We start from the raw sequence: 25,596 nt of genomic DNA on the forward strand, positions 1-25,596 counted from the left end.
GCAACATCCTGGGTTTGGTTAGGAACACGTGAGCACTAAGATAAAGACTGTGTTTGTGGCCAAGTCTATAAATCTATGGTAAAATAAAAGTTGTTCCACAGATTTATTTTATTTTGCCTGTTTATTTTATGGATGGAACTGTGTTCTTCAAGCACAACGTCCCCTTAAAAAAAAGCACGTGCACTGCTTTTAGCACAGAACAGAGGGGTGAGGCTGCACATGTCTCACATGCATAAACCTTTTAGAATTTGAGGTTCTGTTGGCACAACCTCTCCATTTCTGTTTCCACTCAAATCTTCTGGCCATCTTTGAATGCTCATTGGTTTGATGCTACAGTCACACTAAAGAAGACGGCGGTTGGAGCAGCACGACCAAATTTATTGCAATAAACTTGTGATCTCATTGACTTTTCAATGGTCACGTCGAAGACGGGGACCAGGTCAGTAAACCACTTGCAGTCAGCTGCTATGCTGAAAGCAACTTTTGTGTTTTAAAAATTAGACTGAACTTATTTGCAAACCTTCACCAATCTGCTTGAGTGACTGCAGTCTCAGGCTGCCTCCTGCCAGTCGACCTGCATAAATACCTTACCCAGATGTTAAGGGTGTTGCCAACAACACAATTGCAATCTACACACAATCATCAACCAATTTCCCCTCATCACAAGGAGGTTGCTGTCCCATTTTCACTTTGGTGTGGCTGAACAATAAAATAATTCGTTTTTTGTCTGGGCTTTCTTACCTTTAAAAGTGCCAAGGCCACATTGAAGATTACACTAATGCCCTGAGGGGAGAAAAAAACAAAATGAATTGATTAATTACTGTTGCTTAAAGTTTTAATGAAAAAAGCGACTGACAAAAATCACACATAAACGTTGTCATATGCTTATTCTTGAAAAAATAAAACATCTAAAGTGCTTTCATAATAAAACCCCATATTTAAGTGGTGTGCTTGTTTCTAGGGATATACTTTTACTAAGTATGTGGATAAGCACAGCGGCTGCTCCTTTTCTTCCCAGATGATTTGTTAAAGCGGTCTGACTTAATGGGGTAACTTCATATCTCTCCACAGGATCTGAAGACAGCTGCTCAGCTTGGACCGCTACACCGGAAGGTCAGACTTTACCCTGGTCTGAGTTATTGTGTGATCTGAAACAAGTCTCCCTGGGTCTGGTCATAAATTCCTAAATCTTGAACCACATCCCAAGTCCTGCTGCTTTCTTCCACCATCACTGGGCTGACATCATTCAGCAGATTAATGAGACGAGGGTTTTCCTATATTCAGAGTTTCAATTCCCAGGGTAAAAAAAAAAAAGATATCTATGGTACCTGCGGTGCTGTGAAAAAGTTGTTGCGCCCTTCCTGATTTACTACAGTTTTTTATATTTGTCACACTTACATGTTTCAGATCATTAAACAAAGTTTAATATCACACAAAGATAGCCCAAATAAATTGTGTTTTTAAACAATGATTTCACTGATTAAGGAAGAAAACTTATCCAAACGTATCCAAACTTACCTGGTTCTGTGTGAAAAGCAATTGCCCATCTTGTTAAATCATGACTTAACTGTGATTAACCTAATTTTTGGAAAGCTGAGTTCAGCTTAAGTAAACAATATATTTGCATAATGACTGAAACTAGCAGATCATTCTTCACATGAATGATCAAGAAGCTGACCTCAGCTGAAAGTGAAGAAGTCACTTGGATGAGTGACGAAACATTTCTTCCACTAAAAACGCTACATCCAGATGAATCGAATCAACTTTTTGGGATTTCCTTACCTGGATGATTGAGCATCCATCAAAACATCTTTGTCTAATATCTGAATTTGATGATCTGAAACATTTTAGTGTGACAAGAGAAGAAAAATAAGGAAATCGGGAAGGGGAAAACCCTTTTTCACACCACTGTATAAAATTGATTTCAGAATCCGAGGCGAAGGTTTAGGTCACAGAGATTCAAACTCCTTCAATATTTTTTGTAGACACACCTATGGTATGAATTTAAAACTCCTATGTCGCTTCATTCTCGAGTTACCCCACTCACAAACTTGGATCTCCATGTCACATCATGTCACCTGCCGGATTGGCAGGGTAACCACAACACCCCATCAGCCTTTAACAGCTGAGGGCATTTCTATGCCATGAGTTAATAAGTCATTACCTCTGTCGATTGAAGTCACTGAGGTTTGTGTTTAGATTACGAACCTCGCACAGCAGCAGGTCGATTATATGGAAGACCATGTAGAGGGGGAACTTGGCTGTGAAGAGAGTGAGGAACCACTGTGAGGCGTACATGTGAGCCTCCAGGCCCACATTCAGGAAATGGTTGTACAGGTCTGGTATATATTCCTGGAACAGACACGTTGAAAGCAAGAAAAGCAATAAAGACACAAAAGGACATGGGGTTAGAGAAGCAGATTGAAGAATGTGGAGGAGGAGAAAAGGAAGATGTAATAAAAAAAAAGATAGCAAATGGGGGGGAAAGGAAGGAGAGCAGCTAGAAATCACTTCAATTCTACTTAAATACTAAGTAATACACCTTGCTGGTCTTATGTATTACATTATATAATATAATAGTATATATATCAGTGTACAGGTGTGCAGAGCATTCAGTTATACAAGTTTATATCATACAAACCTGCATAAGTCTCTCAAGCTGAAAGAACTTGCAATGAAGATCTTCAAAGTTTTGCTTGAAAAGATCCCTGAGCCCATAATCAAACATGATCTTCACCAGGACACTGAATGCTTGCTCCTCTGGCATCTAAAGAAAACCAAGAGATTTACTTATTAGTGCCTTAAGTCAGTTCAGTCATGCTGAAAACAAGGGTTTCACATGAAGTTAACTGCAAAGTGCCCCAAGAAATTCTAAAATGTCACTTTAAAAAATCCTCTGGTCGGATGCTTTATAAAAATGGCCATTGTTTCTACACTAGGTGGCACTGTTGGCATTTCTCCGGACCACAGAGGAGTTTTAAAACAAGCTACAGGTTTCAGATGATCACTGTGACCATATTGTACACACAAAAAAAAATAAAAAATAAACCCCAACATTAAAGCCTTATGACTATGCAGAGTTCTGCGGTTAAAACCTTTGCTAGAGACACATGCGTGGGGGTTACTGCAACATATACTCCTGAACACAACAACAAGATTAGGAAGTTGGTCTGGACTCCAAACACCTTAGATCCCAATGAGCAATTGTAGGATATGCTTGGTCCCAGTCAACACAGCCCATCCCAAGAGGGGACCTGTTTATTCCCCAGAGAGTCTGAGCTGTTTTGGCAGTGCAAAGGGAGAACTACTCAATATTAGGCAGGTGGTTTAATGTTGCCGTCTACATTACATAAACAAATAAAACCTCTAAAATGTCCTTTTATAGGTACTTATTGACCAAGTTCTGAGAGACATTAAACATAGGATGGAGGATGTAATAAATTAAGCCAATCCTCCAGTGTTTCTGAAAGCTGGAAGGGTATCGATGTCAAAGGAAATAAAACAGCCCCGCTCAGCTATGACACTATATTTGAAATACTTTTTTTTTTTCCCTGGACATGCTGGTATGTAAACTCACGTGCAACAGCAGCACTGCAGCCAAGAAGGACTGTCCCTGGCAGTACCCGATCTCCTCATCGTAAACAGAATAAGCCTAAAAAAAAGAATGCAGACAGAAAGAAAGGTAACAAACTAGTGTCACGATAAATAATAATAATTAAAAAAAAGAAATAAAGAAATTAATGTATTTGTATAGTATAGCATACATTTTTTTCTAAAGATTTGGGAAGTTACACCAAGGCTGCAAAGCAATGTGTAAATACTGATCTTGTGCTGCATTTAATTGATGGTGAGAACGTAATTAGTATACCATATATCTACATTTACAAGAAACATTAAACAAAACACATCAACAGAACAGGCAGTGACCGCCCACAATTACAGTAAGCCAAACAAAATGAAACAAATATCTTATTTTTTCACCCTCAGCACGCTGGTTTGGCTACAGAGAACTTAAATTATAATGTGTATGAGCTGTGTGGCAGTATAATAATGAAGAAAGACTGAATAGGACCTAAAGAAATCAAGTCTAACTGGATAGATTCAGAAACAAACAGAAAAGCAAGAAAAAAGGGGTCTGAAGGAAATGTTGGTACAAATGTTATGTATTAAATTGCTTTGGGAGCTAGGGAGAGAATCAGGCGAAAGGGCTGTAGTGGCCTACTGAGCTACAAACACAAATTATGAGCATGAATCAAACGGACAAAGTGTGGATCAATCCATACATGCAGGAGAGGGAGGGCCCGCTGAATTATTTAAACACACCTGAGGAGGTGGTTGTCTGGGAAGAGATGGATGTCCTCACCTGAGTTATACATAATAAATGACATGAAACTAAAAACTGAACGCACTGCAGTCGGGACATTCGTGACGAATTATGGAGGTATAGCTTCAGATGTATGTATGCATATTATTGACGCACGTGCTCGTTTTCATGAGAAAGAGAGCACAGATGCTCGATGATCAAAACGCCAACGTTTTGAATCAAACGCGCACACCAAACTACGCGTTCAATTTAAAAAAAAACTTGTTTTGCTTTTCACTCTTATGAACTCACTGAACCACCCAGTAACCCGGTGAGAAAGTAAATTAATGAGCGGTTGATTTTAGCGTTGGCACCTTCAACTACTGCTCTACAGACCTACTGTGGAGCCAGTCATTTACATAGTAATTATATCGTATTCCAGAGAAATGTGATTCAATTTCACATGGAGATTATTTTTATTTCTGACAGGTTTCATCAAGAACGACGGCTGCAAGCTAACCAACTGCTTGTTTTTCACCTGTAATTACATGCAGTTTTATAAAAAAACAACTTCATGAGTGGGTGTGAGTTTACAAATCTATGTCAGGACACAAGCTGTCTATTACAGCTATTTATACTTCTTAATATTTAAAAGATTTATTAAATATTATGTGAATTTCAGTTTTGATTCAATTCCATTTAGTATGAAATTGAAATAGTGAGCCAAACCACAACAACAGGTGTGTCAAGGTGATTTATACCTTAGGTAAAGAACCTACAGTGTTAGAAAGACTGCCCCAAAAATCAGACAATCCACAAAGAGCAGCACTAGGACTAGAAAAAATCCATTTTAACAGGAAGAAACCTCCAGACGAGCATGGAGGGTCAGCTATCTGCTTCGAGTGGTTGCAGGTGAGGGGAAAGAGGAAAGAAGGAAGAGTTTATAGGGAGACGGGACAAAACAATCTATGGGAGGGAGAAAACAAAATTTAATGACCTGCAGTAGTGGTGCATAAACATCTGGCAGTGAAGTGAGTTGAGTGGGAAAGGAAAAAACTTCATGCATGCAAAGACCACAAAATGCTGCCTTTTATAAGCAGAAAAGTAAACTAGCAGTGCACATTAAAGGTACACTGTGAAAAATATCACTGCTAGACATCAGTAGATTGCAGATTGGCCGCCATTCATGAAATAAGTACAGAATGTCAGTCCTCCATTTATCTCAGCTGGAGTCCACGTCTATTCACACTGTAGGAGGCTGTAAAACTTTGTGAAAGGAGTCTGATACGAGTCGACGAGTCAGTGAAACTCACTTCTGTCTCATACTGAGGTGAGTTGTCGGTAAGTGTTGCTGTTTTGGTCACTGTTAGCCGGCGTTATTGAAACTGTCTTTGAAGCGGATCTGACATTCTGACACTCACGATGTGAGACTGTAATAAACAGGGACGGTCGCATGTCTAATCTGCTGACAATATCAGGAAAAAAACAAGCATGTTTATGCACATTTTCATGTGTTCAGAGCATGAGGCTTGAGGTGAGGAGGAAGAGGATGAGGTGGAAATGAGGGAGCAGAGAGAGAAGAAATGGATGAGGCAGACATAATAAGAATGGGATAATTAAAATATCCATGTATAAATAAAGTTTAAAATACCTATTTGTGATCTTTAAATTAAAAGTAATTTATGAGGCGTCTAGCTTGAAACATAAAAAATAATTAGGCGGAACAGCGACGCCCATCTCAGCTCAGATGGTGGCGCAACATGGCAAACATGGCAGCCCCTGCTCCTATGTAGTTTAAATGGATTAATTCCCAATTTATGACAATGCACTGATTATTGGAAGATATAATTATACACTAATCAATGTCTATTTATGAGTACGATGTTCTTTTTTCTATTGAATAAACTAAAAAAAATGACTCATTGTAATCTTTAAATGCAAACATATCAGATTATCCTGGAGTGCCTCTTGAAAACCTTTAAACTGCTCACTAATAGTAAAGCTTAACATTTATAATAAGTGGGAGCGTCATTTTAATCATCTCTGCTTAAGCCACTGGCCCAATATCCTTGAAGAGCACTGCGAAGTATTACTACTATTGTTCTTGACCCAGTTTATCACTCCCTGTTATTTCTTCATTATGTGTATTTTAAGCTGTAAATTTACACGCAGCAGAAGTTAATGTGGGGGAGAAGGGGGAAAAGAGTGCTGCTGACTTGTTTCTGCAGTTCTGCTACCAAATGGTTTACACCTCATTTGGCATACAGCTGTTGCAGTAGCTTTGTGCACTGTGTGAATCCATTTTAATGACTGCCTGGATAATGCCCTCTGCTGACTTCAGAGGAAAAATTAACCTCCTCCTTGTGTGTTAAGTGTCTCACCTTGCAGATCTTATAGAGGGAGTCTTGTCCATCTCCTCCAGTGTCTTTGAAGTAGTCGTGAGCTGGAAATGTCCGGTTAATGTCCCTGGTGATGGCGCTGTCCTGAGGGGACTCCTAAAAGTGAAAAGAGAAGAGAGAGAGAGAGGTTAAAGTGGATTGAAAGGAGGTGAAGAGGCAGAGGCAGGGTGAAATTCAGTAACTAAAACATTCAAAGCCATTTTTATTATTCGGTCTCTGCAAAAAGAGAAAAATCAATCCGCAGAGACCCAGCAGTGGTCAGTGCTGTAGAGTATTTGCTGGCCTCACACATTGCTGAGATTTACAGTATGGGGCAGGAATAAAAAGTGGTAGGACAGAGTGTTCCCTTCCACCGTACAGATTGTCCACAGCTCAGTGCCTTTTTATTTGTCTGTATCTGCCCACCCCACTTTGACTCTAATAATGACCACTTCTTCTTATACGTAATATAAGCATTAGTTTCTGATGGTATAGTACGTATGCAAACAACAGGCACATAACACAAAACAGATATTGTTATTTACTTGGTAAAACATGTTCAGTGAAACAAATAATATACTAACAGCTTTGCTTTTACCAAAAGTGGAAACTAAATGGTAATTTAATTTGTGTAATGTTGTATGTAAGATTCAATTCTTGGTTTGGTGACCTACTTGATGTCAACTAGATGGTCATTTGGGAAGAAAATAAACTGAGACTGAAATACTTTACAGCAACTATAAACTGAATTTAACAACTGCATCAGGTTTAAGACATATTGTCTTTAGAGAGGGATAGATGGATGGCTTAAGCAGTTATTATCCAGACTGCTGTGTGCTCTTAAGGTTTTGCTATTGCACGCTTTTTTTTTTCTGTAAAATTGAAAGTACATGCCATCAAGGTTAATTATTTGCGCTACTGTAACACAATACAGTTCTATTTGGTCCCAACATCAATATTTTAGACAAATTCATATTTCTTTTCAAACTAATGACCCAATTTTGCTACTTGTACTTTATTATTATTATTATTATTATTATTATTATTATAGTAGTAATAACTTTCATAGCAAGTTTATATAACCGGTAAGATATTTCACTAGATGAAAATGCAAGGGAGAACAAGAAGATTCAAAAAATCATCTTCTTGGGAGTACACAAATGTTCCAAATCCATCTAGCAGCCCTGGTATATTTCAGTGTAGACCAACTAACTGACTTGGGCCATGCAGCAGGACAATGCAATGGCATGGCCGACTCAAAGTGCAGACCTCAACCCGACTGAAATACTGTGGACCTTTAGAGAGCTCAACATAAACAAATGCCCGCAAACCTCAATGAAGTAAAGCAATGTTGTAAAAAAGAGTGGGCCAAAGCTTCTCCACAACAATGTAAAAGCCTGATAAAGTCATAAAGAAAACTATTACTTCAAGTTATTGCTGTTAAAGGTGGTCCTACAAGCGACTAAATCCTTAAATGTGCTTAGTTTTTCACAGAACCGCATGGCTGTATGTGTGGAGATTGCACACAGTACATATACAAGCCTGGGGAAACGTATTTCTTTGGCATATCACTCCACAGAGTGGATATACTACACACACATAGATCAGTGAATAATATAATCTAAACTAGCCGTGCTTTGCAAAGATTAATCACCACTTAATTCATTATTCATCACAAGTGAATTTCCGAGACACGGCCTCTAAATAAAAAATCTTACTCTGTAACTCCCCATTTGTATACAACAAATCAAACCCACTTTTAAACCATAGCTTTATGTAGCATTTGTGGGTAAAATAAGTATAAATTTGGGACTATGTATTGGGTGATGTTCACTGAACTTTGTAATCTGGTGCCGGGATCATTCTCTCAAGCAAAATGAGGGCGTTGGCGCGACAACAGAGGGAAACACTTTCAGTCATCGGTGTAAACCTATAATGTCTCAGCCAAAAATGTTAAATTAACTTTTTTTTTTTTTTTTTTTTTTTTTTAATTGTAAGACTCATTTCATACATGTAGGAAAATGTTTCCATTACATGCTGGAAATTCATAAATTACACCTTGAGTTATTTGCTTGTATGTTTTTTTAACCATTGCTGAAGAGCACTTTAGCATAACTAAACCTTTATTAATCCCTACAGGGGATCAAATTCTGTCCGAGAAAACAATCCTGCAAACCCATCCTCAAAGTAGATGTAAACTTAAAAGAGAACCCTTCATTTAAATCGTCAGTGTTTTCAAACCACTCGTGCTCCCTTTGTAGCTAATTATACCTTTTTGGTCACTCTGTTACTGTACCCATCAAGTCCCTCCTTTTTCCGAGGTTTCTGTTCCAACTTCCACAAAGGAAGAGAGTGTAACAAAAATAATGCAAGTATGAGAAGAAATGCAGGAAGAAAGGGATATTTAAACAAAGCAAGCTAATGGGGATAAGAGACCAACAACAGTGGTCCACTCCACGACTAACACCACACCCTAAAAAACACTGAGTGTGTATACATGTATGGTATTGTGTGAATTGTAGACCTTGGGAATATGGGATGAAGACTTTATGTTCTGTTCTGCCTTCAAACGACTGTTTTAGAGTAAATAATTGACTTTAAGGTTGAGGTTAAATGAGGTTATGTTGTGATAAAGGTTGGTGTAAGGCTCAGGCAGTTAGCTGTGACAGTTAAGAACAAGGGGAAGGTGTTAAGTCAGTGAGTGAAAGTGATTTAACTAGATGAAATTCAGAGTAATTTTGGTGACTATAGAGTTGGTTTTTTGGTTGTCACAGAGCTGGAGCTCTGAATTACACTGTAGCTCTCGTTCAATCGGACATACACAATAACAAATCTAATTATCTGAGATTAGTCATGTTCACTTTTAAACACGGTCACCTTGCTAGCAGCAAGTTGGATCCCCATTTTACTTTTCCACGGCATAGCTTCAACCAGCTGCTAGAAATATTCCTCACAACTTTTGGTCCACATTGACATGACAGCATCACACAGTTGCTACAGATTTGTCAGCTGCACATCCAAAAGTCCTCTATTGGGTTGAAATCGGGTGGCCTGGTACAGAACAGTGAACTCTTTGGCATGTTCAAGACACCAGTTTGGGATGATTTGAGCTCGTGACATGATGCACTATCCTGAGGGAGAAGGCTATAAAAAGCTGGGCACACTGTGGTCATAAAGGGATAGACAAGGTCAGCAACACCACTAAGGGTCCCAAATTATGTCAAGAAAGTCTTCTTTGGTTCAGGCACCTGAACCATGGATCCATGCTTTCATGTTGTTTATGGCAAATTCTTGATGTCACAGCACAAATCAAAACTCATTAAAAAAGGCGATCCTGTGTGAAATTAAGCTACAGTTTTCTGTTCTTAGCTGACAGGAGTCCCACCTGGTGTGGTCATCTGCTGCTTTAGTCCTCTGCTTCAAGTTTCCATGTGCTGTGCCCTCAGAGACGCTCTTCTGGGATCAATAAAGCATTTCCCCCCCAGACAGCTGCTGCTCACTGGATATTTTCTCTTTTTCTGACCATTCACTGTAAACCCTTGAGAGGGTTGGGTTGTGTGGGAAAATCCAAGCGGATCAACAAGACTCAGACCAGCCTGTCTGGCACCAACAACCATGCCACATTCAAAGTCGCTTAAATCACTTCTGTTCCCCATTCCAGAGCTCGGGTTGAACTTCAGCAGGTCATTTTGACCATATTTGCAAACCTGAATGCACTGAATTGCTGCCATGTGACTTGCCAATTTGATATTTGTATTAACAAGGACAAGAAGAACAAGAATACCTAATAAAGTATATCTTCTAAACTTGGCAGGACCTCACCATAAAGTGCATCAGTAAAATCCAAAGTGATTGAGACATTTAGCCTCAAGGGTACTAAAAACTTGTGTCCCAGAAATCTATTTATTCAAAGAGAAAACCATTGCATCCAATGTGGCACATCCCACAGAGCTATAGTCTCTCTGTGAAAGATAACCATCCATGTTTATACAAGCACCACTTAGCCATACTTATCGTAAGTGTTTAGAGCATGCACAAAGACTTCTGACATAATGGCCAATTAGCTTCCTCCCTATCTGTCAGCTCAGTTAAAGAAAAGTTCAGAATTAGAGTAGCACGAGAGAGGAAGAAAATGCATTTAGTATCTCAACATAATGTACGGAAGCATGAGAGGAAGTGAGAAAAAGAAACACAGAGAAGCAGAAAGAGAGAAAACATGAAAGATAAAATACATCTGGAGCTAACTGGAAAATTATCAATGGAATTAGAGTACGAACAGAAAACAAACAAAAACAAGACCAAAAAAAAGATCTCAGAAAAAATTATATTGATTCATGTCAGAGCCTGACTAATATGGAACCAATATCACTACCAATTACCAATATTTGATGATTAAAAAAAAAACACTTTCTGCTCTTCTGATTCATCAGCTGATATTTTTCTATAATTTGATATATTTAGTTTTACGTTTACTTGTTCACGTGTTACCTGACTCTCCTTCATTCTGCTGCTTTTTGTATAATATGGACAGACTCATAAATAGCCAATGTCAAACGGTAGTACAAGCTACCAGTTAGTCAGTCTCTACTTGAGACCACTATGCCCGTTAAAGAGGGTCTATTTTGCTCATTTACTGCTCTATATTGATATTCTATGACTCTACTAAATGAGCTCTCCACAATTCCCAACTTAAAATAATTCCTATTTATCTTACAGTGGGCAATTGCACAGCTCCCCTCCTTGGTGCATACTCTGTCTAAAAAAAAACACATTTTAGCTTCTTTTCCTCTCACTTTAAGCCAACTTGTTTTTCCCTGATTGGAGCTGTGTGCCTGTGATGCCCTTATCAATGACAGCCATTTTACACTTTTGTAAAAGCATCGCAGAATATAAGAAAAATCATATTACTTCCCCTTTGAAGCAGCCATTTTCTCTAAAGTGGACTCGGCAGATATGTTGTTCTAAGATTCTCGGAGGACTTGCCACAATTATTTATTCATTTGCATTTAGGTTGTCTCAGATCGGCCTTTTCTGTAGTTCTCTCTATTCTCGAGCACACCAGCCTGTTTCTGTTTAAAAATCTGTACAAACATTACAGATGCATCAGAACACTTTTGGCTATCAGTAACAAGTACTGCTGAGACCCACAACACCCATAAACTGAGTGAAAGTCCAGGAACAAAACATTTTCTGACAGAACACCAATAAAATGTCTTCACTGGGGGTAAGCCAAAAATGGCTGCGCTACAGTGCAAATGTGTGTGTGTGTGTGTGTGTGTGTGTGTGTGTGTGTGTGTGTGCATGAATCTAAAGCTTGGAGTTAAGCACTAGACTAGAGCTTCCGTGAGAAGGCTGAATAGCTAGCTCTCTATTGTTTACGTCCCCGATTTTCTCTGACTCAACACAATAGCTGACATGTCACTCTGTTATTCTTTCTCTGCTCCTAAAGGACCCTACCAAGACACCAAGAGAACATAGGGTGATATTTATCAAGCTTGCCATAAACCTTTCACCCTGAACAAAATAATACAAAGTGCTGCATTTAGATTACTTAACTTGATTTAAATGTAAATGGAAGAATAAATGGTGAATGTTTTACTGTCCTGTTTTTTAAAAAAAAAAACGTAAAAAAAAACAACGTAAATATAACTGAGATGAATTCAGTGATTCCTTCTCTTTTCTTTAAAATGGCTGGTAAATAACACTTGCTTAGGCTTCCCATAGTGCAGTTTCCTCACCTTAGCATCAGCCATAATTAAATCTTAATAGTCTGTCTCATGCCCTACTTTCTGTGCCATTTGTGCACTGGTTTCACTGCCTCAGCAAAAGGAGAGCAGACAAAATATGAATCTCATCAGAATAGAAATGACAAGTAATGTCAACTGCCACATATTTTACATCAGTTTCAGCAGCATTCAAATTCAGCTGAATAGCTGCAGGCAGAAATATGCTGCTTTTCGAGAGATCTGACATTTTGACTAGTGAAAACTTGGGAAATCAACAACAAAATTCAAAATTTAACCTCAGTTCTCCTTGTTTTAGTTCAGATTCAGTTGAATAGACTGAAATAACATCACATTTATTTGCCTAGTACAGATACACAATGCACAAAAATGCTACAAAAACAAGGCAACAAAGCATTGAGTAAATCAGAAGAATCTCACGTCCACCAGCAGCAAAAAAAACATTTAAATTATCCCCACATTCATGATTCACAAAAGCTAACATCTCACGCAAACCTCATCAGAAATTCAACACCGTTGGCAAATAAAATATTTTGCATTTTAGCAACATTTTAAAAATGGAGTGGCTCTATTTTCTCAATCTGAAACTTACATAGTTCCGACTGTTCATTACATGTATTATTCAGTGTTCAATGTGGGCAAGAGTAAAAATCTTGATTTTGGAAGCTTTCCAGAATACACCTCACTTACAGTGCTCAGGTTCCTCTTGTGTATTTAAAATAATCAGTTCCTTAAAACAGCTGCATCATAAGTCAGCCTTTAATGACACTGCCTGTTTTGACTAAAGCAGGACGATAAAATGATCTTGATAATTTTCCGGGGAAAGAAAACCCTCCATAACAATGATGATAACAGACGAGTAATTTACAAGAAAAACAAAACAAAACACAGTTTTGAATGTGGGTCAGCCCTAATTTGCTGATTACACTATCAGACTACAAGAGGGCAATGTAGATGACACGTGCAGGGCCAAGTCAAGGGTAAAAAATAATTTTTAAACTAAAAATACAAAGCCAGTCTCAAGGCGACACAAAGACTTCTAAGATTGGTAAATTGCGGTTAAGAGAGGCCCTAAAACAAATCAACAATATGTCTTCACCACCATTTTAACAGGTAGTTGTACTCCTCACTAACTATAGAAAGACCAACGTACTAACGCTATCTTTGCCTTTTCAGTCATAGTACCTGTGACGGGAATTGGACAAATCATTTTATCATTAACCTTTTCCATGACAAACGATTCGTTTATCCAAGTGAAAAAAATCCAATAAATGACACTTTTATCCATTAAAGTATGTGACTTCATTAGGACAAAAGACAAAGACGCTGTATGCTCATAAAGACATTTAAATTTATTCAAATGCGCTTTGATTACAGCCAAAGAAAAGGATATAAGCTTCTGGATGTTCAGAGTCATTTTAGTTTTCTTTCTTTGCATCTACTGAATACATTTTCATGACCTTTCTGAGTTTACTAATCAGTCTGTTGCAGGTGAACTATGTGCTCATTTACTATTGTGCCCACCAACAATTCTTTTCCTCTCTCTCACAGAAGAATGCTGCATTTAAGCTACAAATGACTTCCTAAACCAGCTGTAGCGGCCACATTTCCTCTTGTTCTTTAAAATCTTACCCAGCGTGCCATAGTTGTTCCTCATAGTCACCAGTGTCATGTCCTTGAGAACATGGAAGTGATTATTTTCCCACAAGACAGACTGAATGTGTACGCAAGATCAATGATGTGTCACCATTATACGCTACAATTTACAAAACTGTACCTTTAAGTTTTATAGTTTTAAATTAGTCAACTTTAAAAGCCATCAGTCTTTACAAATTGTGTTTACAGCAGAAAATTTAAACAGAAATATCTAAAAACAAACTTCAGTCTTTTTAATCAGTAAGCATGCTGCTAATCCTACCTAGATTGCGCAACATTTATCACTTTACAAGAACAAAAGGAAAAAAGTGAGTAGAAAAGAAATTTGTATAGTTTAACAATCAAACATTCAGTACGGCAATATTGTACACTTGTTTAGAGACTGAAACAAAAATAGGAAAGATTACAATATTTGGCATTGCTACGCAGATTACAGTATTTAAAGACAACATGTGAATCTATCTACCACCACAATACTTCATACTCACATACACTCACAACGCACAGAGGGGAAACACTTGAGGGAAGTGCAGCTAATAAAGAAATGAGCAAAGGGGAAAGCTTCAGTAGCACCCTTGCTGGAAAATCTTAAACAGTCCAAATTCAACCAATGGTCGCATCCTGACATATCTGTAAACTCTCATACACAACAAGCACACATGAATGAATAAATGCAAAAGAAAAAAATAAATAAAATAAAAAATTGTTTAAATTGTTCTCAGTCATGTTTTCACTCCTGGTTAATTTTGATTGTACAGAACAGATAAACAATGACAAAAGTGAACTTGTGAAATATAAGTATAATTTGCAAATATATTTCACAACTCGTGTGGTTCAGGTTACTCCGCAGTGAATGTGGACCTGACATTTTCATTTCTGTACGTGCGTACAATTGACAGTTTGTGCCTTCCAAAAACAGCCAAGTGTTAATAAACAGAGCCCTCTCTAGCTGTTAGAGGAAATCATTTCCCAACAGTTTAAAATCGTGTTTCTATCAAGGCAACGATATATCTCAGTAGTCTGAGAAACAGTCATATTCATGCACACAAGGCATCGCCGACCCACCGCAAACTTTGAGTAAAATCCGCTAGCATTGATCTTTTATACACTAGAGAAAAGTGGAAAAATATCCACGAATACCTACTGAACTCTCTTTGGTAGTTTAAATAAAATGTATAAAGCTCGAATTTCTCTAGCTAACGCATAAAAGAAGACTCCATAGCTCATCGCAAAAGTAATTCCTCGCAAATTTAGAGCTTAGGACGGTATGCACACAACCAGTCCCTCTTCTTGTTGCCGCACAGAGGTAAGCCTGCTGGCAGAGTGAATGGGCTATTTGTCTGTTCTGATTGCATGTGATCCCTGTTTGTTTGCGTACACGTGTACTAGATCCCAAATGCAGGCACAGTAATGCAGTCACAACACAGCAAACATCTAAGATTGTACTAAACAAAACAAAAAAAAGGAATCATTTGAGATTGTTACAAATATCTGACTCAGGATGTCATAGGATTGTTTCTCCTACCAATCCAAAAGATAAGGGGTAAGGCTCACAGTTGAATGGTTATTCATATGAATGCTAATGTAAATGCTCTTGGGCAGTAACTGTGGGTGAGGCTCGGAGCACTGAAAATTTTTGACTGGTCAAGTACTTCTGGCATTTCAGTCAGACGGTCTCGCAATCATAAAAATCTTTAAAGAACAATAGTCATTAGGAACAGCCCAAAGAAAATGTTCAGTTCCTTAAAAAAAGTTAATAAGTTTAGGCTTTTGTGGTTGAAAATATAGTTGTGGTTTTTTTTCTTTGCTTTTTTGTTTTTCCTCTAACCAACAAGAAAAATCTCTTAAAAAATAAATAAAATTATCCCAAAGATGTACCAATAATCAATATAAAATAAGTGCAATAATACATCCTTCCTCGGCCTTTCAGTGCCCCAGAAACACAAAATCACATTTGCTACATAATCATAACAAAGGTGCAATGACATATTACTTGAAAGAGATATTCACTAATCATTACATCTGCATTTTTCAGGTTAACAGTCATATGCCAAAGCTGGTTACCATACTATATTACAAAGAAAATGGATGTAGTGTGCAAACTCACAAATCATTTAAAGACATTTGTGAGCAACATCAATAAATAGGTTAATCTAAAATTCAAAGTCGGTAAATCTAGGTGGGTCTACACCTACCTACTCCTTCAGCGACAAGAGACAACAAATATTTAAAGAAAAAAAGTTGCATCATTTTTAATATTTAACACTGATTTATGGTATGAGGACTGAAAACCATAATTAACGAGCTGGTTGTTATCAGTTAGCTTCAGTACATCGATCCTTAATCACAGAAGTCACTTGTTCTGTTTGCATTCATCTATCCTGCGCTTCATTCAGTATTACTTATGTGACGATGATCTGGCAAATGAAGTGAAATCACTTTATTTCAGAAATGGCACATTTAGTTTTTCAACACAGTTTCGGTAAGGGTTTTTGTTATAACAATTTAAGGATTCACTTAAAAAAGGAACACTGGTAGATAAACCTTTTGTTCATCCTCAAGTTACTTTACGTCTACGGCTCTCATATACTTTTTTTTTCCTTATTTCAACCCCCCTCCACCTATCATGCCTGTCCTTGACCATTTTAAAACATCATGAAGAGCCACTTTTTTTTTTCTCATAGATTTACTCTCGACTTATTCTACTTGCCAGCTGTGGCTTGTGCAGAGAGGATGCTTGTCTAACTTCCAAATGCAACAGAAACGGCATAGGCTATTCAACACCTTGTTCCATCTCTTTACAGCACATTTTAGCAGCATTTTAACAGCCATCACTTCAGCCGTTTCTTACGTGTCCAAATGCCAATTTGGCAAAAGTGTTTACCCTACACGTGACATGTTGTACCAGTTCTCATCTCCCCGTGACCATATCCCCACCCCTTTTCAGCAGAACCAAAAAAAGCCTTTTTGGTGTTCCTAACCCCATAGTTGCTGCCGCTGCGCTGCAAACAGAAAGAGCAGAGACGTTTGAGGCCCTTCCTGAAGGCAGAGTTGGAGAGGCTGTAAATGAGGCAGTTACAGAAGCTGTTACTAATAGCCAGCCATGTGGTAAGGAATGATGCTGCAGGGTGGTGGTAGATCCCTCCACTCTCCAACAGAAAGTAGAGGATATAGGGCAACCAAAGGATATAAAACACACTAGTAATGCGAAACAACACCATAGCATAACGTCTGTCTGGGTATGCTGATGTGGACTGCTGATACTGGGGTTGGGACAAGTGGGGTAACTGTCCTTGCTCTACTGTACTGTTGTCCTTGACCACAGAGCCAACTGCGATTCTTGGGCCCTGCAGTTGCTGAGGTCCATAACGTGCATGGCGCTCGCTGATCTCTCGGGTGTGCTGTCGGCAGATCTTGAAGATGTTTGCGTAAGTGAAACAGACAGTTAGAGCAGCTGGAGCGTAGAGCAGCGTAACAATGAAGGTTGTGAAAGCCCGACTTGTCCTCCATTCCACTGCGCACCACTCCACAACATCGCCATGATAACCAGGTTTCCCCCATCCAAGAAAAGATGGGAGAAACACCAGAGCAGAGTAAAGCCATATCAACACAATACAGCAGCGCACTCGACAAGGTGTCACTAGGGATGCATAAGTCAGAGGCCGTGTGATGGCGATGTAGCGGTCTACACTCACGCATGCTAAAGACACCATTGAAACTGACTTTAAAACAGATACCATGTACCCGAACACCTGACAGGTGAGTTTGGGATCGAAGCTCTGAAGATGATGGAGTAGGGACAGGGAGGGGAAAAGGCAGCTGACTCCCACCAGCAGATCGGCATATGCCATAGTCTGGATGAAAGCACTGGTGGTGTGCTGGCTGAGCAGAGGGGCACAGTGAAACACAAAAATCACCACTAGGTTACCAGAAATAATGAGAACAGTCAGGAGAAGTATGATCGAAACTTCAAGGAGGCAGGTCGTGAAAATCTGGGAATAGCCTATCTCAAGTAAGCAAAAGGGAGCAGATGAGTTTGAGAAGTCAGCAGAGCTCTGGTTCAGTGGATCCAGCGAGGAATTCATCATCTTGGGCAGAAATATCTGTCCGAAGGGCTCTTCAAGGATACAGTAAATCCTAGAAGCCACTACTTTGCCCGGTCGCTGGGTAGAGCTCAGAGAAGCTGTATGGTTTCAGTCCAAATGCAGTGCTCCATAATGAGACTGCTGGCGTTTATCATTTCAAATGAATGAAAGACTGAAAGACCATAAAAAGGTGAGAAAGTCCCCAGGAATTGTCTTCAGAGCAGGCTGTTAAGGTTTCCAAATGATGCAATACGGGTCCTTTTCTTTTTCCTGTTTCGGTACTGCAAAATTCCCAGTTGAAGGCACAAAGAAGAGCAAAGAGACAAAAATTTGACTTTTAAGGAATTCCAGTCCGACTTGCTTGAAATGCCTCCCTTCCCTATATAGTCTGAGATGTCATCAACATCTGCTGCAGCTGCAGAAATCCCAGACTGAATCTCTCTCTTTTCTGTCTACAGTCCACAGAGTCACAGACACAGCTTCCAGTGAGGAGACATTATTGTTTAATGTGCTGCATACATAATTTACATGAAAGATTAAGCATCATTTTTATTCAGTCCATTAACTTGCTTGTCTTTCCTCTTCCCCCCGTTTCTTATCCTCCAGCTCTGATTTCTTGCTGCCGTTTCCGCCTCTCTGCTTGCTCTTGCCTCAGTTTCTGTCTAGTCCTTCGCAGAAAGATCACAGCAGAATGCCTTGAGCTGTGAGGATGAAGAAGGTGTGCGAGGTGACCGGTATTCAAAATGCACGCACGCCCACCTCAGCTGGGAAGGGCATCACCTTTGTCTGTAGTGGAAATCAGGCAGGCAGGCAGGCAGGCAGGCAGGCTGGCTGGGAGAACCCCCAGTGTTCATTTATTCTCCTTTGCTGTCTCTTTCTCACACTACTCGCTCTCTCTGCCTCTCTCTACAGAAACAGTGGCACTGAGGCACCACCCCCTTCCCAGTGGTTCCAACCAATGATCAACTGCAAAGACACGAGGCTGCCCTCCTTCCACCACCCTCCCACTCCTCCCCGTTCTTTTTTTTTTTCCTTGGTGCCAGTGTTTCTCATAATCACCCCAAGACTTAAACATGATGTTTCACACTGCTAAAATTAGAAACATTCATTGTAACACAGAACTTGTGAATTTGACTTTTAAAATCTCTCATCCCCCCACAAACACAGGCAATCAGGCAGCAAGAATCTGCCCAGTCTCTTTCTAGACCCCAGTACACAGCATTTGTAAGTAAAGCGCTGCTGAAAACAATAACCACATGTTTTAGTACAGCTTACAGGAAATATTTCTATTATTAATCTTGGAGCAATCCACACAGGGAAAAAACAAATAAAGAACCAACAGCCCCACCATAGCTTTAGATTACAATAGGCCAATAGATGCACAACCCTGTACACAAGTTAAACCAGGTGTTAAATATATGGGTTTAAAATCTGCATGTAACACTACTCAACAGGGGACAACTCAAATTCAGAAAAGAAGGCCAAACTCAAATGTTATTGTCTCTCATCAAATGTTTATATCTGCATTATGCACAATAATATAATATTAATGCACAACACAAATAAATCACCTTCTCCCAAAAATCACATGATTCAACACAAGACTACCAAAGTGGTTGCAAAAACAAAGCAGACAAACAAAAAACTAATTTTAGTTTTAAACTTTTTTGAACTCTGTAACAACTAAGCTTCAAAATAAGCTTCAGCTGCCATACAGATGCAGTTCCTGCCTTTACAGCCAAGACGCAAACGTGGCTATAAAAGACACGTAATTATTTCCTTACACCAAACTAACAATAAGTCATGATGAAGAGGTTTCTAAAGAAATTTTGAGTTCCAAGAGACACAACTGGCAACATCATGTGGACATTAAAAATGGAATGGCAGTCAAATGGGAATTAGTATTAGCACTGGTTTTAACAAGTGGGGACTGCAATGATCCCCAATGGACCTCCAAGTCAACTAAAGCTCAGAAACTTTTCCACAGGAAGCCGAGGGCTCACAAGACACTCCTGATAACATGCTGAAATTAAAGGTCATCGGTCAAATCTAATCATTCTAAAATACTGACTTTCATAGCTAAATTATTCTGCTTCTGATGATTGTTAGAAATAATTAAGACTGAGTGTTATCAGTAAGCTTAACATTATATTATTACTTTTATTTCTGACTACAATCATTCTGATTAAAAAGGGAATCCTACGTAAGAAGGTTGTTTCAGATTTGATGTCCAAGTTTTACTGTCTCAAAAACAAGAAAAAGGGGGCTTATCAGTACATTGAAATTCTAATTTTACCGTTTTGTTTAACAATGATGTTCATTTGCACTAAATAACTGAACAATGACAGTGTAATGTTAAAATGTCATACAATTTCTATAAAAATAACACCTTTACAATATTGCTATGTTAGCAAAACAACATGTTCCTTTAAGTATTTATGTGACGTATATAATGGCAATGGCATTTTTTATAGAGCACATTTCATTATACTTCAATTCAATGCACTGAACGCAGAAGATTAAAACATCCGTGTAGGTTTATAATGATAACAGGTCAGCAGGCAGCTTGTTCCAATGAACAGGTCCACGGGAACTTAAAGCACCATCAGCACACTTAGATCTAATTCTGGGGACAGTTACAAGTTCTGCACCTGATGACCTGAGAGATCTGACTGGGTTACAGACACTGAGCAAGTCAAAGATTTTAAGGGTAATTCTGTAACAAACTGGGAATCTGTGCAGTGACTTCAGTACAGGAGTAATATGTTCAAATTTCCATGTAACTGTAAGGACACTGGGCTGATGCATTCTGAGTGAATTGTCCTACTGATAATTTGGATAATCCTTCAAATACAAATAATACAACAATAAAATAATCAAAAATAATGAGATCTAAATTGAGATCACTGTCTAAAATACTGTCAAGGTTTCAGAGACTCTATTCTGCTCTAAAAAGTTTCAAGACATCCAACAGTTTATGTCATCAATGCAACTTATCAGTTTATGAACAGAGGTAAGATCATCATGTTTGTGATCTGCATAAGGATGATTGGCTATACTATGATTGTTTAATTTCAAGAGTCAATCATTATCTGTGGCTATTAAGGCAGGGAGGAAGCGAAGGAAGTACTAAACATCTACACTGCTACATGGCACCAACTTAATTTCTCATGACATTCTCAGGTTGGTTTAATACCCTCCATATTTCTGAATGTTTGCACTTTTAGTAAAACTTTGTCAGTGAACTTGTTTGTGTCCTGATTCTGTATACATGAGCAGCGAGTTATTTTAAACCACATAATGTGAGGATTAAATTGAATTACTCAATATAGAGCACTAAATTTAGCAGCTTCATTAGGTAGTAATTACTGTCATATCTAGCCCAGCACTGTCAACATCCTACTCCTAATGACTGTCTGAAGACTGCAGAGTGTGCCTCGTGGTGGGCAATTTGGTGTAGCGTGATGGAGACCCAAACATACCCACACAGTCACACACACGCACACCAGCCTGCACCTTTCTCCCCCGCAATCCAGACACACTCCCATGCTTTCACGCACCTCTTCTGCTCAACACACGAGGAGCTAAAAATAGACGACAGTAGGACTAAGGGGCTGGAAGGAGGAGTGGAAGGGGAGGAAAAATGAGCATGGAAGTCAAAAGAAAAACAAAGCTTAATAAAGAGAGAGGAGGACGAGCTGGAGGAGAAAGATACGCAAAGCAGCAAGAAGCTAAGAGCTAAAATATGAGTACAGTGTGCTGTCCCGTGGTCTGCAAGCTCTGCACATGTTAGCCCTGTTAGCCGTCCATATGATGCTTCCCTGCTTAGCATCCGCTCAAGGTCAGGTGTTCAGCAGCTGACACACACCTGACAACAATAAAACACCAAAAAACTGCAGTACAGTCTGATACCTAAGGCCAGGGAAGGAAAAAATGGACAACAACAACAATCAACAATGATAAAAACGATAAAGAACACATTACTGATAGTATACTTTGCTTAGATGATCTCGTAATCATTTGTATTTGTTTGTATTGCAGGGTTTTCCTTCATATAGGAATTTTCCCACTTATAAATCATGATGAAGGAAAAAAACAACTGAAACAAATAGAGACCACACAACAATCAGCAATCCAAACTCAATATAAAATCCATCTTTACCCTGTTCTTTGTCCTCATCATTTCAGCAGGTGTTTGTGGGGGTCCAGTAAGTGCATTTCACTATTCTCAATGGTAGATTTTTAAAACCAACGGGGTTCGCATTAAATCTAAAAAAAACAGTGCAGTCTGTCCAGATCAATTTGGCTGTCAACATTAAGCACCTCCAGCATCCAAAAAAAAACCAAAAAAACAAAAACCCAAAACCAAAAAAAACAAGTTTTCCAGCCTCAGGTCATTCACTTGGCTCCCAGTCCAGACGTTTTTGCTGTAAAGCTTTCCTTGTGACACCCATTCAGAGCAGTCCCTTATCATCCTTCTCATCTCTGCTGCCCTGCCTCTCCAGGTTACAAAGAAACTCAGACTTACCATTAACTGCTTTGAGTATGATACCAATTTCTCCACTTTTATCGACCCCTGGGCTCTATTCTACGTTTTTGATGTAGTTGTTAACTCACTGAGCTACACTGTTAGCACCAGTGTTGGTCAAGTTACTTGAAAAAAGTAATCAGTAACTAATTACTGATTACTTCCCAAAAAAAGTAATCCTGTTACTTTACTGATTACTTATTTTCAAAAGTATTTAATTACTTAGTTACTTTTTAAAAACACGATTTACAACCTGAAGAGGTGATAAAGCGATTCTCAGCCCAATTCTACTTTTTCTGCATAATCCATCATACAAAATGTAATCAAATGGAAAAGTCTCTTTTTAAAACTTGTTTTATTAGTTTTAATCTTTTAACTTTATGCATCAAGTAAAAATTTAATTATATGCAACATTCTCTGAGTTGAATAAATTAGTTTAACATTTAAACCTATTTTCTGCACATTCCAGCACATAAAATAAAATATTTTTTGTTTTTACACTCAGTCTTTCAAATAGATGCAAGTAAAACACAGCAGAAAATAAATAAAATCAAAGACTCAGCGGTCCTTTTGCTCTATTTTCACCTGTAAAGTAGGAGTGGGGTAGGTGGAGGTTTACCCTGGTGCAGGTGTGCTGCGGTCAGTTAAAGAATCCGCTAGTTTCTGTGTGAATTTCCCATTACGTCGTAGCGCACTCGGCGCTTGTTTGGGGGGGGGGGTTCGGTGTAAAAATAAGTTTTCTTCCCACGCACAACGGACACTAATGTTTTTGTCACTTTTTATGGAATCAAACTTAAAGTAAGGTCAGTACTTCCACGCTTTAAACGCTGCATGCTCATACTCTCTCCCACAATCGATATATGATCCATTGTTGATCTCTGGTTAGCACCCAAGTTTGTTAGGTTTAACTACTTCATCGTTTTGTTTTGTTTTTTTCTTTCTTCTTGCTCATCTTGCCATGAGCCATTCCATACCAGACAAAACCCAGTATTGCTGTAGGAAGCTCGAGTTAATTGTGAAATTAACAGGTAATCATGCTAGTGCTTAGGGCAGCTTATTTCTTTAAAAGAAAGACCACCACTGCCATAGTCTTTGCTGGTAAGCACTTGTGTAGCCAGTAGATTTCAAGGCCAAGATTTTCATTTTTGTCCACTAGTCATTGTTCAGGAATCCAGATACATTAAACAGAAAAAACAAATAAAATCTAAATCGACAAGCTAAGGGTTTCAAGATTTCATTTCAGCAGATTTGGTATTTGGTATTTATTTATTTATTGTCATTGTCAAGAACAATGAAATTGCGTTTGGGGCTTCCATACAACCCAAAAAAAAGAAGAAAATAATAAATACCCCTTAAAACCCAAGTGTACATATTTAACCCAGTGTGACTCCAATGCAATAAGACAATCCTTAGCAAGCCCAGCTTTTTGTAATCTCTGCACAGAATCTTCACCTACACGCAGCCAAAGCCTGCTCAAACATGACTGGCCAACAGCACTAGGAATACAAACTGACTAGAGACAAAAAGTTTCTGGTACCAAACATTGTGAGCTGTGATACATATTCATATGCAAAATCTGTTTACAGAGATTATCTAACTATCTAACCAAAAGGTGTCCAAAGGGAAAAGAGCTAACTGATAAAAGCACAAGGCAAGAGAAGAATATCTACACATTAGTGCAAAAACAAAAATAGATTCAACAAAAACCAGAACAGCACTGAAATGCTTTAATCTGACTTTCTTAACCTTCTGGGATTGGCTATGTAAGTATTTCAGTTTCTGCCTTCAAGAAGTCTGAACAGCATAAACCTATGGCACGGATGTGTATACAGTCACACAGAAAAAAGGAGAAAGATATGCTAGGATGACAAGACAGCAGGAGAGGAAAGAGAAAAAGGCATGATGACAATGTGATGAATCACAAACGAGCACCCAGACAAAGAAAAGCAATGAGATGCACGACTTGACATGAACACAAATGGGCGCAGGTAGAAGCCAGAGAGTGTCAGAGTCAGGTGTAAACAAATACAAATAATTATAAAGACACAAAGACAAAGAGGCAGGGAGACAGGTCATTATGTGGGTCAAGCAGACACATTCAGGCAGACAGGTAGTTAGAAGTGATTGCTTGGCTCCCCACAGGAGGCTGGTGCGGCAGGTCTGAGGATCACTTTGAGTCTACACTGCACACATAATTGTGTCACACAAAGTGTGCCCTTTTGCTTGGAGCAAACTTTCAACTATTTTGCCCACCTAGCCTAGGCAAATGAGACTGAAACATGCTTAAATACAATCCAGTAACACCATTATGAACCATGCATGCACTAGTCATATATGCTGGGCAGCCACTTTGTTGGCACATGTACACGGCTAAAAATGCTAACGCAAGCAAAGTTATGCCTATTTCTCTTTACGACCTTTCCTCCAAATTCCATTCACAACAACATAATAAACTGCTACTTATAACCCATTTAGTCAACGTATCTGCTTGTGCTGCATTCCAATTTATTGTTGCAATATTAAATAGTTTCTTGCGATCTAAAATAAACAAATACTTATAACTTATGTTATCCCTTGTTGTGATCTGATGTCCACATTACTGTTATCAAGATAAATAGTCTTTGAAAAAAATGCTAAAACCACTATTTCACTATTTAAACTGAAATAGATTATTTACCATAAGGTCTTTTACTTACTATATGAAATGAGAAAATACAATAAAAACACGTCACGCTATAATACGGTGACACTGTTTCTGTGACGCGCTGTAACAACAACTCGTTGTCTGCCAGTATACGTCACGTTGCCTTTCGTAACATCCTCCTGATTAAAATCATCTGCCAGTGAACCTGAGTGCTGCTAAACCCAATTATTTGTTTTCCAAACGTAGTTAACTCCATCA

General features: G+C 38.7%; 2 protein-coding genes across 3 annotated transcripts in view; both read right to left on the reverse strand.

Moving 5' to 3' along the window:
• The window catches only part of rabgap1 (RAB GTPase activating protein 1), a 77,049-nt gene that overhangs the window by 19,459 nt on the left and 31,994 nt on the right, over positions 1 to 25,596 (reverse strand). For both annotated transcript variants that reach the window (XM_026174139.1, XM_026174138.1), the window contains 5 exons: positions 6,685 to 6,798; positions 3,578 to 3,652; positions 2,642 to 2,767; positions 2,209 to 2,352; positions 742 to 783 (listed from right to left, as the gene is read on the reverse strand). In XM_026174139.1, the coding sequence (XP_026029924.1) occupies positions 742 to 783; positions 2,209 to 2,352; positions 2,642 to 2,767; positions 3,578 to 3,652; positions 6,685 to 6,798 (501 nt within the window). The remainder of the gene's footprint in view (positions 1 to 741; positions 784 to 2,208; positions 2,353 to 2,641; positions 2,768 to 3,577; positions 3,653 to 6,684; positions 6,799 to 25,596) is intronic.
• LOC113025904 (probable G-protein coupled receptor 21) lies at positions 13,757 to 20,399 on the reverse strand. Its single transcript, XM_026174140.1, has one exon. It carries the CDS (start codon positions 18,167 to 18,169, stop codon positions 16,967 to 16,969), a length of 1,203 nt encoding a protein of 400 aa, XP_026029925.1. The 5' UTR covers positions 18,170 to 20,399; the 3' UTR covers positions 13,757 to 16,966.

Source organism: Astatotilapia calliptera, chromosome 7, assembly GCF_900246225.1.
Source record: "Astatotilapia calliptera chromosome 7, fAstCal1.2, whole genome shotgun sequence".
Taxonomy (NCBI): domain Eukaryota; kingdom Metazoa; phylum Chordata; class Actinopteri; order Cichliformes; family Cichlidae; genus Astatotilapia; species Astatotilapia calliptera.

Bases quoted from the DNA above. Each gene is read 5' to 3' on its own strand.
- LOC113025904 (XM_026174140.1), bottom strand. From the start codon at position 18,169: ATGATGAATTCCTCGCTGGATCCACTGAACCAGAGCTCTGCTGACTTC.